This window comes from Pipistrellus hanaki (genome assembly GCF_964339955.1).
Source record: "Pipistrellus hanaki genome assembly, chromosome: 3".
Lineage (NCBI taxonomy): Eukaryota > Metazoa > Chordata > Mammalia > Chiroptera > Vespertilionidae > Pipistrellus > Pipistrellus hanaki.
The window spans coordinates 183,828,253-183,844,408 of record NC_140505.1 but is presented as its reverse complement, the minus strand read 5'-3'; the positions used below and the strand labels follow the sequence as shown (position 1 = coordinate 183,844,408).

At 61.4% G+C, this 16,156-nt stretch overlaps 1 protein-coding gene across 1 annotated transcript; it reads left to right on the top strand.

Annotated features, from left to right (window-relative positions):
• The first annotated feature begins 838 nt into the window (after window positions 1-838).
• MFNG (MFNG O-fucosylpeptide 3-beta-N-acetylglucosaminyltransferase) lies at window positions 839-15,191 on the top strand. Its single transcript, XM_084876955.1, is given in 9 exon segments — window positions 839-1,286; window positions 6,228-6,276; window positions 6,583-6,685; window positions 7,532-7,685; window positions 11,328-11,413; window positions 11,614-11,779; window positions 13,547-13,632; window positions 14,907-14,961; window positions 14,963-15,191. Coding segments are annotated over 9 exon segments (1,053 nt in total). The 5' UTR covers window positions 839-1,022; the 3' UTR covers window positions 15,053-15,191.
• Window positions 15,192-16,156: the final 965 nt, after the last annotated feature.

The following is a 16,156-nucleotide window of genomic DNA, read 5'->3' as shown; positions in this document are numbered from 1 at the left end:
TGTGAACTGAGCTGGCTGAGCTGGGCCTGCTATGACCCAGCCCTACATTAGGACTGGAGAGAGTGTAACGGAAAACAATTTTTTAAAAAAAAGTATTTTCATTAATTTCAGAGAAGAAGGAAGAGGGAGAGATAGAAGCAGCCATGATGAGAGAATCATTGATTGGCTGCCTCCTGCATGCCCCACACTGGGCGTTGAGCCTGCTTCCTGGGCATATGGCCTGACCAAGGATCAAACCATGACCTCCTGGTCCACAAGGCGATGCTCAACCGCTGAGCCACACCACCCGGGCCACTTTGGAGCCTTCTGGGCCTTATGTGTTCAGTTCTAAACTGGGCCTAGCAGTCCCAGTGCTGTTGTGAAGACCAAAGGGGCTGAGCCAACCACCGAGGGAGCCCTGGACGTTGGGAGGGGCATCAGAGAAGGCTTCCTGGAGGAGGGAGCCCTTGAGCGGAGCCTGAAATCCCAACGGAATTCAGCCTGGTGGAGGGAACATGGTGAGGACGCAGGGGGGTCGGGGAGAGCATACAGGGGGAGGAACCCTGGGCAGAAGCTGGGAGGCCGGAGAGCAGGGCACCATGAAACAATGGGTGTTGAATGAGCTCAGCTGGCAGTCTCTGGGGAGCGGGAAGGCTGGAGGGCCCCTCCCTTCCCCCTGGCACGGACGGACGGACGGGTTGTGGTTGCCCCCACCCGCATGGCAGCAGCTGGCAGGAACGGGGCTGTCCCTTCAGCTGCCTCTTCTGCAGCCACCTCTGGGGCTCCCAGGGGCCGCCCCGCCCCTTGGGCTGCGCTGGAAGGAGGGGCGGGGCCGGAGCCCTGAGCGGCGGGCGGCTGCGGTGGGGAGGGTGGCCAGAGCAGGTGGAGGGCTGGCGGAGCAGAGACAGAGGGGCTGCTCTCCCCTCCTGGCCGCCCCCGATGCCTGCCAGACTTCTGGCTGTGCCGGAGCCCCTGCCTGACCAGCCGCCCCGCCCCGTCCAGCTGGGATTCGGGGGCCCGAGCTGTCTGGGGTCCCAGGGCCAATGCAGTGCCGGCTCCTCCGGGGCCTGGCGGGAGCCCTCCTCACCCTCCTGTGCATGGGGCTCCTCTCCCTCCGCTGCCGCCTGAGCCGGTCCCCGAAGGGCGAGCAGGAGGCCCCCGGGCCGAGCCCGCCAAGCCCGCCGCCCCCGCCGCCCCCGGAGCTGCGGCTGCAGGACGTCTTCATCGCAGTCAAGACGACCCGCGCCTTCCACCGCTCCCGCCTGGACCTGCTGCTGGACACGTGGGTCTCCAGGACCCGGGAACAGGTGACGCGCCGGGGACTGGGCCGCAGGAGCGGCCCCTGGCCTGCGGGGCTCATGAAGGCTTTTCTGTGGGCTGGGGTCCCTGGCAGCCCTGAGGAGAAGCGGCTCACCCACCTGCCCACGCCCCCTTCTTCCCAGGACCCGGGGGCTCCTGCCGTCCTGGCTGTGCCCTGCCTGGCCCTGGGGTGCACCAGCCCTCGGGCCCACTGCTCCGTCTCTTTTAGGGGCCCCCCTGGGCTCATGCCCCAGGCTCTGGGGTCCCTCCAGGGGATCCTCTATTCCCTCGTGCCCAGCCTGGCCCAGCCTGGCACTGGGGGCAGGGGTGGGTGTTGGGCAGCGGGGGCAGAGGCCTCGAAGGGGTCCTGGCTGACATGAGCCTGGCCAGGCTGCCCCCGTGCAGGCTCTGGTGCTGGGAGAACTGGGGTGAGCCCTGAGGAGGGGACCATCTAAGTGGGCCTGTCTGGAGAGGGTGGAGGGGGAAGCACCCACAGCTCTGGTGCCCAGGGGGGATTGTGTGTGTGTGCATGCACACGTACATTTGCACATACATGTGTGGAGCCAGGGTCGGTGCTAGACATGCAGACAAGGCGCATGTGGGTGACAGGCTTGTGGCTTCTGTTTCCCCCAGAGGCAGCTCTACAAGCCGAGTCCCTTCTGGCTCTTCCCTTTCCCTCAACCATCGCCCTCCTCAGTGGGTTGGGGTGTTGGGAACCATCTCTGGGGGAGGTGGGGGCATATTTACACACACACACACACACGCACACACACGCACACACACGCACACACAAGCACGCACACACAGACACGCACATGCTGTCACCACTTTGGCGGAGGCTCAGGGAAGGAAGTGACTGAGCCTTCAGAGGGGCTTGGGGACTCCTGGGGACCAAGGATGGGGGCAGGTGGTGCCTGGAAGAGGCCAGGCCCCTGGGGAGAGGGTTACCGGCCCCCAAGTTCCGGCCCTGATGTCCTAGCATCTTGGATTAACACTTCCCCACCGGCCCCAGCAGCCCAGGCCCCGCCCTGCGCCTCCCCTCCCCTCCCCTCCCCTCCCCTCCCCTCCCCTCCCCCCCTCCCCTCCCCTCCCCTCCCCTCCCCTCCCCCCCCTCCCCTCCCCCCCTCCCCTCCCCTCCCCTCCCCTCCCCTCCCCTCCCCTCCCCTCCCCCCCTCCCCTCCCCTCCCCTCCCCTCCCCTCCCCCCCCCCTCCCCTCCCCTCCCCTCCCCTCCCCTCCCCTCCCCACACACACACACCCAGCGCCTCGCCTGGGGGAGCTCCTAGTTCTCTTGGCGGAAGTCCCTGCGCCCGGCCCTCCCCGCAGACCTTCCTGTTTGTGGCGCTGTGTCTGTGTGTGCCGGGAGCGTGGCCCCACGTGGTCTGAGGCCCCTTCCTGTCTTGTCTGGATCACCGTGCTGGTGCCCTTCCCCGGACAAGGAAACTGAGGCCCAGGGAGGAAGTGCGTACTTGCCGGTGTGTCACCCCGAAGGCCTGAGGGGACAGAGCCCATGGGGCCACCCCCACCTCTTGGCCGGGATCCAGCTGCCTGGTCACTGGCTATGGGAAAGGGTCCTGGGCCTCCAGCCGGGAGAGGGGAGGCACGCAGCCAACCCCTCTGTGTCCCCAATTCAACCCCAGATGCCACCCCGGCAGCCAGGGGAGAACCCGGTCAGCATCTAAGGGCCGCGAGTCAGAGCATCCCTCAGCCTAACCCTCCCGACAGCCCCACGTGGCAGCCATGACGGGGTCGGTGGCAACTTCTACTGCCCCCACAATGTGCCCCCTGGCACGCAGAGGCTTTGGAGCTGAACTGTACCCAGGAAGAGGCTCAGACCCGTGCCTTTGGTGCCTAAAGAGACGGGAGAGAAAAGCTGGTCCAGGCAGGAGCCGCAGCACAGCCGCTCGGCGGGAGTGAGTGGGACGGGCAGGGGGCAGGGGGCAGGGGGCAGGGGGGACGCAGGCGAAGATCTCTTCCCCAGATGCCCCTTCCCCTACGCTCCCCGTCGTGTCCGTTATTCCTGGAGGCCCTGCCAGAATCTAGCCCACGTCTGCTCTTCCTCATCCACCTGTGAATCCCTCTGGTCCAGAAGCCTCCCTATTTCGGGAATTTTCGTGCCTATGTGAATTCCCTGTGTGCAGGCATTGCAATGTGATTTTCTCCTGTTCGTGCGCTGTCTGAGCGACTGCACCGGCCAGAGGAACGGAAGGGGCGAGAGGAGAGTGTCCCCGGCTGACGCTGTGGATATTCCCATTTCACAGGCCGGGAAAAGGAGCCAGTGAGGCAGGGGCGGGAGGTGAATTCACTCAGTGAACTCCCCCCTCAGTCACCCCCCCCCCCCCACCAGTGCAGGGGCGGAGTCCCGAATCGTGTCTTCCAGGGCGGGCGGAGGTGAAAAGAGGAAGGAGGAGGGGGGTCAGACCCACTCCAGCGCTGCGTCTGCAGCCTCTGGCTCCTCTCTCTGTGACCTTGGCCCAGGCCCTCCCGCTCTCAGCCCTCAGTTTCCCCATCTGCGCAGGACAGGAAGGCCTCGGCACCTCTCCCAGCTCTGCCATCGGGAGCTGCCTGAGCTGGTTAACGCCAGGCTGGGCGCCCACCCCAGCTGGTTAAGGGCGGCGGGTGGCAGGTGGGCCTTTGTGGCTGGGGCCGGGGCTCGTGTGCGGCCTTTGTCCCAGGCAGGAGGGGTGGGCTGGGGGAGGCGTGTTTTGTGACCCAAGAGGAGCCTTTCTCTTCCCCACAGTTCCCTCCAGGGCTGGGGCGGGGCTGGGGGGGAGGGGTGGGTAGGCGCGGGCCCCTCACTTCCCTCCTCTGGAGCAGATGGCCCTCCAGCCGCCCCTCCCCTTCTCTCCCCTCCCCTCCCCCCAGCAGGCTGCCGGTCCCTTTGTTTTCCTGTGAGATTTTAGTCTTTGTCAGGGTCTCCTCTTTAAACAAATCGAATGCAGCGCTTGCTTAAAGGACACTGCCCGCTGCCCTGTGCCACCCTCAGGATTCCCATGCCCCTGCCCAGCCCCCAGGCCCTGCTGTGGGACCCCCCCCTCTCCCGCCCCCTCCATTAATTCCCGCTTACTCGCCCATCCACAAACATTCCCTGGCCCATTTGGCTCGGGCTCCAAACTAGAAGAGTTCCACTATCTGGTGGCAGAGGTTCGCCAGGGAGCGGGGCCGGCCTGGCTGACGTGCTGGCTCCCTCGGGGGCTGTGTTGACATGGGTTGGGGGCAGGACCGAGCAGGGAGCCCGGGGGAAAGGTGACTGGGAAAGCAGGCAGGAGGGGACAGGGAGGGCAGGCTGGACCACAGTGAGGCCTGGGCTGAGGCTGTGGGGAGAAGTTACGTCTTGGGTCATTTAACGGTTGAAGGTTAGCTGACAGACTGGATTGGTTCAGTGGATAGAGCGTCGGCCGGCGGACTGAAAGGTCCCAGGTTCGATTCCGGTCAAGGGTATGTACCTTGATTTTGGGCACCTCCCCAGTAGGGAGTGTGCAAGAGGCAGCTGATCGATGTTTCTCTCTCATGGATGTTTCTAGCTCTCTATCCCTCTCCTTTCCTCTCTGTAAAAAAAAAAAAAAAAAAAAATCAATAAAATATATTAAAAAAAATAAAGGTTAAAGGTTAGCTGACAGACTGGATTAGGGGAAGGAGGGAGGTGAGAGAAAGAGAGGAGGCATAGGGACCCCAAGGTGTTGATCTCAGAATGATGGGGAGACCAGGAGAAAGTACAGACCTGGGGCGCTGAGCTCAGGGTCGAGGCCCTGGGTCTGGGAGCTTTCCCGCGTAGCCGGGGCTTGAGAGTCAGGGAGTGGTCCCGGGCCTGTGGGTTTGAATCCCGGCTCCCCTTGCCAGCTGCCACAGCCTCGGTCCGTCACTTCGGCTCCGTTTTGCCATTTGTGAGGGGCCAGACGGAGCGCCTGTCTCATGTTTAGTCGGGAAAGCCCCTTTTGGGGGGCGGGCCTGTCTGCCTGGAGAGCTGATGGGGACGGGATGCAGAGTCTCTGAGGTGCGAGGGGCCCCCACGCTCACACGGATTTTTTCGTGGCTGTGAAAGCCACGGCTGCTCCCTGAGTGATGCCGTCGCCCAGCTTGGGGGTCTGTTCACACAGCCTGTCTCCTGACATGTTTAGGGATGTGTATGTGTGGCTGGGAAGGAGCCAGGGGGGACTCTGTGTGTTTTGTGTGTGACTGACAGGGTCCCTGTGGTGCTGGTCCGTGAGGGGGCCGAGGGAGTGAGACGGAGGGGTTGGGGCACACAGGGAAGGTGTGTGTCTACAAAAGGAGGCTTGTGGGCGGAACCAAAGCCGCGTCGCCCTGTGGCTGCTCTTTGGGGCCTGGATGTGAAGCTGTTTATGAAGGAACAGACCCTGAGGGGCTTTGCCCGGCGCCCCTCCTGCCTGCCTTCCGAGGGGAGCTTTGCACAATCACCTTAAGAATCTCCACCTTCACCGTTAGCCGGCCCCTCCTGCTTCCTGCCAGGTGTGCTCTGCTCCTTAACGACCTGCAAACGGCCCGTTCTCACCTCTGAAATCCAATTCCTCCCCCTTTTCTCCTTCACCCGAGATGTCTTCTATACCCACTGTGTTTGGAGTGTTTATGCCTGTGTGGATGCCCCCTGCACACGTGTTAAAACTGTGGTTTCCTCCTATGGTCCTCTCTCTGGGAGTTTGATTGTGTGCCCAGCTAGAACTGAGCAGGTGGGAGGAAAAGTGGCTGTTTTTTAGTCCCCACATTTGAGTGTGTGTGTGTGTGTGTGTGTGTGTGTGTGTGTGTGTGTTGTGTGGGGGTGCAGCTAGGAAAGTCAGGCTGTCCTAAGGGAGAGTGTGACAGGGCGAGGGCGTGCCCCTCCCTGACGGAGCAGAGAGGTCTGTGTGTGCGTCTACCTGGACGGGTGGGCTGTCGGGCTGCAGGCACCCTCCGCGCCTCCCACTACCCCATCCTGACTTCTCTCTCTTCTTCCTAGACGTTTGTCTTCACGGACAGCCAGGATGCAGGCCTCCAGGAGAGACTGGGTAACTGCCTGGCCTCGGGGTGACAGGGCTGCCTGCTCTTGGCATGTGGGGGTTCCCCTTTGCCCCAGAGCAGAGCAGGCTTCTTCCCTGGAAGTGGGTGTGGGTGTGGGTGTGGGTGTGGGAGGGGCTGTGCTGGACAAGCCATCAGCTGTGGGGTCCTGGGCAGGTCAGCCCTCCCTGGCCTCAGTTTCCCCGTGTGGAAATGGGAGTGGTGGACTGGCCTTGCTCTGCCCTGTCACGGAGCCTGTGTGCAGAGCTGTGGGGAGGAGGCGGGCAGGGGCCTCACACTTGTCCTCCCTGCTCCAGGGCCCCACCTAGTGGTCACCAACTGCTCTGCGGAGCACAGCCACCCAGCCCTGTCCTGCAAGATGGCTGCTGAGCTGGATGCCTTCTTGGCCAGCGGACTGAGGTGGGTGCCTCTGGGTCTCTGAGGGCAGGCGTAACCTTTGCCTGAGGCCATTTCCTGAATGCGGTGTGGTGCCAAACGGTGAAATTCGTCGTGGAAGGCCTCCTGTGGTAGGTCTCTGGGCAGACTGTCAAGGTTCAAATCCTGCCATTCACTGGCTGTGTTACCTGGGGCAAGTGTCTTAACCTTTCTGAGTCTTCGTGCCCACTGGTTACATGGGCACACGTTCTTCGAGAGCCTACACAGATGCTGCCTGGCACAGAGCCACCCCCACCCGTAACTCTTTATTGATTGACTAGAGGCCTGGTGCACAACATTTGTGCACGAGCGGGGAAGGGAGATGGTGGTGTCCCTCAGCCCGGCCTGTGCTCTCTCACAGTCCAGGAGCCCCTTGATTGGTCCCCCCACAGAGGGAGCCCCTGCCCACCCACCGCAGTTCCACCGCAGGGTAGCCTGGGCCTCCCTCTGTGGGGCGACCAATCGCGGGGCTCCGTGATCCACCATCCAAAGAGGTAGGCCCTACCCACCAGCCGGGACTTTGTGATGGATCCCTACCACAGAGGGAGGCCCCGCCCACCCGCTGCAGCCTGCTGGTCAGTGGCCTCCCTCTCTGGGGCGATCATGGGGTGATCATGGGGCGATGGCTGGGCCCCGACCAGTCGCATTGCACCCGCCTTGGCTGGCCTGGCGCCAGTGGGCGCCAGTGGTCATCCGGACGGTTGTTCCGCTGTCTGGTTGTTTGGTCGATTTGCATATCATGCTTTTATTGTTATAGATTATGGGGGCACAGCGGCTGGCAGTCCTTGGGGAGCCCCCTCCAAGCTCACTGTCCCCCTCCCATCCCCTCAGGTGGTTCTGCCACGTGGATGATGACAACTACGTCAACGCCCGGGCGCTGCTGAAGCTGCTGAAGGCCTTCCCGCAGACGCTGGACGTCTACGTCGGCCGGCCCAGCCTGAACCGGCCCATCCACGCCTCGGAGCCGCAGCCCCACAACCGCACGGTGGGTCCCTCCCTGGCCCCTTCGGGCCTGGCCACCTGGGCCGTGGGGCTCGGGGCGGGGCTGGGCTGCGGGCAGGGCTGCGGGCCAGGCGGCGGGTTTTCTGGGTCTCGCGCTGGCTTTACCTCTGACCCTCTGTGGAATGGGGAGACTGCGATCCTGCCAGGAAGGCGGAGAGACTGGCACAGGGTCGGGCCTCGGTCACGGGGGAGCGGTGGCTGGTCTGGCCACACAGCGAGCGCGGGGATGAGCCGGGCTCCTAGCCGCCTGGTGCGCCGTGTGGCTGTACAGGTTGTTAACGTGCAAACACTGCCGGGCCGGCTGGCTCACCGCCCAGGCCTCAGCCCCGGAAGGTTCCCCTCCCTTCGGGGACCCCCTCCCTTCAGACTTCACCAGCCTGCCCTGGAGAGTTGACCCCGACAGAGCAGGGCCCCAGCGCCAGCTTCCGCTCCAGGCCTGGGTGGACTTGGACTAAGGTCGCCAGTTTTAGGAGCCAAATAAACCAAACCAGATGCCGGTTACGTTTGACTTTCAGACGAGCAGAGGATTTCTTAGGTCAGGTATGTTTAAGGTGATCAGACGTCCGGATTTTGAACAATTTGTCCTGTGTCCCGAGGCGTTTTAAAAAAGTCCCCTTTTTTTGCCGGGACCGGTTTGGCTCAATGGATAGAGCGTCGGCTTGGGGACTGAAAGGTCCCGGGTTCGATTCCGGTCAAGCGCATGTGCCTTGGCTGCGGGCATATCCCCAGTAGGGGGTGTGCAAGAGGCAGCTGATCGATGACTCTCTCATCAATGTTTCTGACTCTCTATCTCTCTCCCTTCCTCTCTGTACAAAATCAATAAAATATATTAAAAATAAATAAATAAATAAAAAAGTCCCCCCCCTTTTTTTTTTATTTTTTTATTTTAAATCGGGACTTTTTTTAAAATGCTGCGGGACACGGGACAAATTGTTAAAAATCGGGACTGTCCCGCCAAAAGCGGGATGTCTGGTCACCTTAGGTATGTTGCATGCGTTCCCACCTGCCCCCAGGATGCCACCCGGGGGTTCAGTATGGGGGGCCCGGGCCTCAGGGCTCCCTCGGCCCCAGGAAAAGGCAAGTGGCTGCTTCTCCGGAGGCAGCGTCTGCGGCAGGCGCTGGGCCCGCACGGGGCTGCCTCCTCCCGCCCGCGGTCACCATCTGCCTCATTAGGGAAACCAGGAGAGCGAGACACACAAACCTTAATTATCAGCAGCTAATCAGCCTCTGAGTCCTAATTAAACCCTCCGGGGCCCCGGGGTGTGTGTGTGTGTGTGAGTCGATTTCAGGTGAGTTGAGGTCCCCCAGGCTCCCACACCACCTCACCCTGCCCTCAGAGGGGGAGAGCTCTGCTCTGGAGCCAGACTCCCTGGGTTCACACACCAGCCCTGCCACCTCTGGGCTTCATGACCTTTGATGGAAGTCGCCTTACCCCTCTGTGCCTCAGTTTTCTCATCTGTGAAATGGGTGGTAATAGTCTCTTCCTCATAGGGTGGTTGAGAGAGAGAGAGAGAGAGAATGAAGTGGCATCTATCCAAGTGAGTGCTCGGAATGGGATCTGATATGTAATAGACACTAGTAAGTGTTAGCCATCGGTACCCCACTCAGCCTTCATCTCTGAGCGGGTTCAGCACCCTGCTGGGCACACCCAGGCCCGGTCCCCAACAACGTGCACGAATGCCCTCCTTGGCACATTTCCTAGCCTGTTCAGAGCCTGGGACAGCCCGTGTGGGTCAGAAAAAAGGGCAAGATCTCTGGCTTTGGGCTTAGTCCCAGCTCTGGGACCTCGGGCAAGTGTCCTCACTTCTGTGCATCTTGGACACTTCATCTGCGGCACAGTCCTCGGCACAGCCGGTGCTCAGGGTGCGGTGGTTGCATTGTCACTGCTGCTACTACTGTAATTATCATCAATGCATTAAACAAGCACTTATCGGGCACCTCCTGTGTGTTCGGTCCTTAAGAAGCCATTCATCCTGTCCTGTTGAGCCCTGACCTCCCTCTGGGAGGGCAGCGTCTCCAGAGTCAGCTCAGAGAGGTTTTCAGAAGGATGCTCTGGGCCCGGGGACCATCGGATTTTAGAATTTAGAGCCAGCGTCGCGCTCACAGGTGACAAATCAGGCCCAGAGGGGGCAGTGACCTTCTTAAAGTGGGGGAAGCAGGAAACCCAGTATCGGGCTCCCCAACTCCCTGCGGAGGCCTCTTCTCACTGCTGCATCATGGGAGATGCAACCCAATGCAACATGCATCCATGAGGCAACAGCTGTGTCCGTGGGAGGAGGTAACCTTGGGGAATTTGCTTGACCAAGGGATGGTACAGCTCAGAGGGCCCGGTGTTTCTCAAAAGCCTTCGAGAAATTCCAGGGTGAATTCACAGGGCCTTGCAGAGGAGCTGGGCAGGGGCGGAAAGTGGTTTAAATCCCAAAGGGATGTGGTTGGTTCCTGAGGTTGAGATGTCAAGGGGTTTCTGGCCTCAGCGGCTCACAGGCCTGCTGGTTCTCTTCACTCAGTGAGAGGTCTCAGTCTCTCCTTTTGTGGAAAAGTGTTCTTGGTCCCCGGAGACAGGAGTGGCAAGAGCCGTCAGTGTATGTGTCCCTGTAGGTGGCATTGGGATTATAGTTTGCAGGCCTGGTGAAAACATGTCTTCCTCACAGTTGCATAGAGAGCTCAGGGAAGGATTCTGATTGGTTGGGTCTTAAATGATGTGCCTGTTGCTGAGCCAATCACCTGGTTAAGAAGTGTGGCCCTGTGGTCTTTGCTGCCCACCCCTGTGGCCTGGGGGAGCAGGTGCTGTGTTTGGCAGCCCCTCTCAAACCACAGGGGCAAGGTGGAGACATTTATCTGGGGAAGCGGGGAAGGTGTGCAGGGCACACAGCTAGCACACCTGCCCTTTTTAACTGGAAGCCAACCAATGAACTGGTCTAATTGGTTAGACCCGTGGTCGGCAAACTGTGGCTCGCGAGCCACATGCGGCTCTTTGGCCCCTTGAGTGTGGCTCTTCCACAAAATACCACGGCCTGGGCGAGTCTATTTTGAAGAAGTGGCATTAGAAGAAGTTTAAGTTTAAAAACTTTGGCTCTCAAAAGACATTTCAATCGTTGTGCTGTTGATATTTGGCTCTGTGGACTAATGAGTTTGCCAACCACTGGGTTAGACCCTGATTAGCTAGCTATGTGACGTTGGGCCTCAGTTTTCTATTTTCTTTTTTATTGCTTTCAGTCAATCTTTAAAAAAAAAATAATTTTATTGAGTTTTTATAGAGAGGAAGAGAGAGGGATAGAAATCTAGAAACATCGATGAGAGAAAAACATCGATCAGCTGCCTCTTGCTCAACGCCCCCTGGGGATGTGCCTACAACCAAGGTACATTCCCTTGACCAGAATCGAACCTGGGACTTTTCAGTTCGCAGGCCGACGCTCTATCCACTGAGCCAAACCGGTTTCGGCAAGGGCCTCAGTTTTCTTATTTATAAAAAGGGCATAATAATGTGAGGCTGTAGTGAGACTCCAGTGAAGTGTGAATTAAAAAGCTTTGGAGCCATGCTAGGTGGTGGTGAGGGGTGGCCTGGCTGTTGCCCCCGCCCCCCCCCCCCCCTCCCCCCCCGCTCACTCCCCTCCTCTCCCCCTAGAGGCTGGTCCAGTTCTGGTTTGCCACTGGGGGTGCTGGCTTCTGCATCAACCGGAAACTGGCTCTGAAGATGGCCCCCTGGGCCAGGTAAGCGGAGACCCCCAGGTGGGTGGGGAGGGAGGGGGTTGCTGAGAGCAGGTGGCGCTTGGTGTGTGTGTGTGCACTTGGCCTTGGCAGCAGGAAGGTCTTAAGGGACAGTTGGCCCCAGGAGAGCCTTGTGGGCGGCAGGGAGGGCTCCGGGTGCTGAGGGTCCAGGCCAGCGGCCACAGCACGGCTCTGCCCCTCAGCGGCCCCCGCTTCGTGGACACGTCTGCGCTCATCCGGCTCCCCGACGACTGCACCGTGGGCTACATCGTCGAGTGCAAGCTGGGGGCCCGCCTGCAGCCCAGCCCCCTCTTCCACTCCCACCTGGAGACGCTGCAGCTGCTGCGGGCCGCCCAGCTCCCGGAGCAGGTGAGCGCTCAGGGCTCGCGGCTGTGGGGAAGGTGCTCCTGTTTGGGGTTCTTCCCTATTGACAGGGAAACTGAGGCCCGGGTGGCAGGGGACCCCATAAGGGCACCCAGTGGCTCTCCGCCGTCAGACCTCGAGGGTTGTGATGTGACTGGTCCCTGAACTGGTCCCCACGTGCCGGCAGGAAGGACACGCACAGATGAGGCGAAGCTTGTCTTCGGGTTCAGACAGCCTTGCTCCAACCCGCTGCCCCCCGTCCCCCTCTCCTTTCTCCAATCTGCCGTCCTCCCCTCGGAGGGACGAGGGGACCGGCCTGCCCTTCCAGCTGTGCCCTTTGTAGAGTCCCTTCCTTCGCCAGAGCTTACCTGTCCGCTGCTCGCTGTGTTTCCTTTGAACCCAGACATTACTGGGAAGGACCGGTCTTCGGTGAGGGCGCTGAGTATGAAGTCAGGCTCGGGGAGGGGTCGTGACTCCTGAGGTCCCACTGGCTCTGCCTGGAGGGTGCTCCTCTCCAGCTCAGAGGTCCCAGCCCTGTTGGCGGTCCCAGCGGGGGGCCCTGGGATCTTCCGCCCAACAGCGCGAGGCCCAGCCCTTTCGGCACAAGTGATAGCAAAGCAACGGGGACTGGATCAACAGCGGGACCGTTATGGGCCCGCGCACCTGGGAAGCAGAGGGCTTGGCTTGACTGGCTGGGCCTGGCTGGGCCTGGCTCTATGAGTCTGTCCCCTTGTTCATCTGCCTCCCCGACACCGGCTGGTGCTCAGGCAGACTCGCCCCTGTGCTGGCCCGTCGGCAGCCCCAGGTTTCTCTGACCCGGAGGCGGGGAGTGCCTCCTTCCTCCAGATCCTGAGGCTGTGCCCTCTGGTCAGGTGGCCCGCTTGGGTCATGTGACTCGTCTGTTGTCAGCGCCCAGAGTTAGTGTAGGTCCTCGGCCTGGAACTGGGCATGGGGTTGGTCCCATTAGGACTTCGGGGCCTGAAGCCAGGATAGGGGGCCAGATTTGGGGCAACCAGAACCAGGGCACCCTAATGGGGTAACCAGGGCACCCTAAGGGGGTTTCCAGAGCACTCGCTGTGCCGGGCACCACGCTGGGGCCTTATCTTCTTTCACTCCCTGCTTCCTCACAACATGCACATGCGGTGGCGCTCACACTTCCATTCCACAGATGGAGAGACTGAGGCCCAGAGAGTGGAACTAACCATGGCCATGTTAGTGCGTGGCAGAGAGGGATTGGAGCCCTGGTTGGGTGGCCCCTACGCACACAGTCGATGGCCACTGGCCTTGACAGCCTTGGACTGGGGTCGTTGTCCCAAGTCCCTGCTGCTTGCGGAGACCCTGAGGCTCTGGGGTGTGGAGGGAGGTCTGCTGGGGCCCCACAGTGAGCCCGGAACCTCCACCGGGCACACAGCACACTGGGAAGGTGCCTTCCCTCTTGGGCCTCAGTTTCCCAACCTGTAGATGCGGGAATCATTGCAGCCTCCTAGTAAGCTTACTGTTGGGGCTGCGATGGGATTTGGGCCTGAAGGTGGGCTTCACACTTAGAATGCTTGGCCGGGGGGCGGGGGGGTGGGGGGCCGGCAGGACGGAGTGGGGGCTCTTCAGGGACACACCCTCCGCTAACGGGGTTTCAGGCGCAGAGGCAGGCTCCTCTCTGTGCCCTCCAAATGCCTTGTGTGCCTTCCTGCTTCCCCCCCAGTTCTGCCCTCTTGTGGGGTCCCCAGTGGAACACCCCTCAACCCTCGCCCCTCTTCCCCGCTTCTCCCTGCCCAGGTCACCCTCAGCTACGGCGTCTTCGAGGGAAAGCTCAACGTCATTAGGCTGCAGGGCCCATTCTCCCCCGAGGAGGACCCCTCCAGGTGGGTCTGGGGCTGACACTGTCCAACGGGGGGGATGGGGGCTGAGCCCAGGCACCCACAGGTGGGCGAGCCAGAGGGAGGGGCGTGAGAGAGGCCCTTGGGCTGACAGCACAGAGCGGGGAGTGACGGGCATGATGCTCGTCCCTGCTCCACCACTGGCTTGCTGTGTGATCTTGGGCAAGTGTCTTGCCTTCTCTGGGCCATAATCTCCCCATTAGAGAATTTGACAGCAATTATTAAACCTCCTGGGTGCGGTGGGTCTGGAGGCTCTCCCAGCCCCGGTCCCCTGGAATATGGGAATGTCTTCTCTGAGCAAGGACCTGCCCCCGCGGGGGACCTGCAGGCACCGATGGGGAGTTACTGATCTTTGTCAGCTCTTTGTCTCCTTCATTCCCTTCAGTGGCTCTTCTCTGTGGGTAGACGATCCGAATGGGGGCTAAGATGTCACCAGGGCACCTTCCGGTTCTGCCCCTACACTGGCCCCAGATTGATGGGGGCTGCTCGGCTGTGGAGCAGCTCAGAGCTCAGCCTGGGACACACGGCGGCGGGAGGGAGACCTGCTGCAGGAGGCAGAGGAAGACAGTGGGACACGGATGTGGGACAAGAGAGGAGGGTGGTGCCAGTTCCTCTCCCCGCAAGGCCTTGGGTCTTTGGATTTATCTGAAGTCTGTAACCCGTGGGGGGACCAGGCCTCCTGGCCCTGAGGTTCTGCACAGCTGCCTGGTGGGGGGCGTGAGACATGACTATCCCTAGGGCTGGGGGACAAGGGGTTCCCTCTAATGGGGCCAGCTCCCCATTAGCGGAGGTGTGCAGACTGTGGCTACACTGCTGGGAGGTTTAATAATTGCTGTCACATTCTCTAAGCCCGAAGGTTCTAGTGTCCTCGAATTTCTGCCTAATGGGGCTGGAGCCGACTGGGATATGCAGGGTTAGAAGGTCCTAGGTCCGCGGAGGAGGCCTCTGGCTTCTCTGGCCTCGGAGGTGACGCTAAGCCAGGGGTTCCTAGCTGGGGGTCGTTGGCCCCTGCGGACACGTGGCGACGTCTGGAGACACGCTGGAATGCTGCGACTTAGGGAGATGCTCAGGACCTCCAGTGGGCAGAGTCCAGGGGATGCCGCTAAACATCCTACAGCGGACGGGACAGCCCCACAGCGAAGAGTTCGCATCCCGAATGGGAACGGTGCCGAGGGGGAGAAACCCCGCTCCGAACGCTCGGAGCCCCGGGGTAAGGGTCGGAGTGGGGTGACGCTTGTCCATTTCCGGTCTCTCCGTAGGTTCCGCTCCCTGCATTGCCTCCTCTACCCTGACACGCCCTGGTGCCCACAGCTGGTGGCCCAATGACCCCTGCACTGCCGGGCGACGGCTGAGCCGAGGCCTCTGGCTGTCCCTCGCCTCCCAAGGCGGCTCCGAGGGCCTGTGACGGCAAGTGCCCTGGGGAGGGTAGCCCCTGGCAGGGCTCCCGAGAGGTGGGCAAGCCCAGGATTGGATGGTAGAGGCATCCCACACTCCGGAGAGGTGGGTCGGCTGGCCCCGGGGCTGGGCTCCCACGGGCCCTGGGTGGCTGCATTGAACAGGGTAAGGGCCACTGAGTTGGCCTGGGACACAGAGTCTTAAACCTCAACAAAATGACTTGGGCTTCTGGGTGGGCTGTGGCACCAGCCGCAGCTCTGGCCTCTCAGTCACTCCCGGGGGTCAAGCCCTGGGCCCGCCCTTCACGCCTGGATCCCCGGGCCTGATCCGCCACCACCGGGCGCCAGGAGGAAAGGTGGCCGGTGCAAGGTCTGCAGCAGGTGCTGCTGGTGCCTGCAGTCTTCAGCTCCGTGCTCCCGCCCCCTGCTAACAGACCCCGGTTTTGTTTGGAGCATCGGCCTGCCGGACCCGATGCTGGATCCTCCTGGGTCCCAGCAGAGCTGGATGAGCCCTTTGCTTCCTCTCTCAGCTCCCCGAGCTGTGAGGCGCTTCCATTAATCTATGGAAGCTCTGCCCCTGCGTGTGAACTGAGCAAAGCCACGGGGGAGGCCTCCGGGGAAGTGGCGCAGCCCCGCACACCCTCTTCCTGCTGGGAATGTGGGCGTGATGTCTGGCTCTGGGCAGCCCCTTTGTGGCCACGAAGCAGAGGCCGGGACAGCCTTCCACACCTGTCTTGTCTAGCTGGTTCTGCTGGAAAATTAAACCCCTGTTTGTTCACAGCTCTCCCGGCCCGGATTTTTGTTCCCCGGGCTGAAGGGTCCCCGGCGGGGCCGGGTCTCTGATCTGCCGGTCACAGTGGCGTTGAACTGGGACCTGAGCTATCTCCATCCTTCTCGGCCCTCGCTGTGTGGCCTTGGGGAATCCGCTAGGTCTCTCTGGCCTGTTTGCCCAGAGGGTCCTGCTCTAATGGATGAGGAAGAGAATGCCTTCCTCCCAGCCTGATGTCTGGACGGAAGGATGCGGTGTGGGGCATGGCACAGAGCCTGGCTCAGGGGAGGTACCTGGCTCAGCTTGTGTGAGTCATGGTGTGGCAAGGTGTGTGTGTGTGGCATGT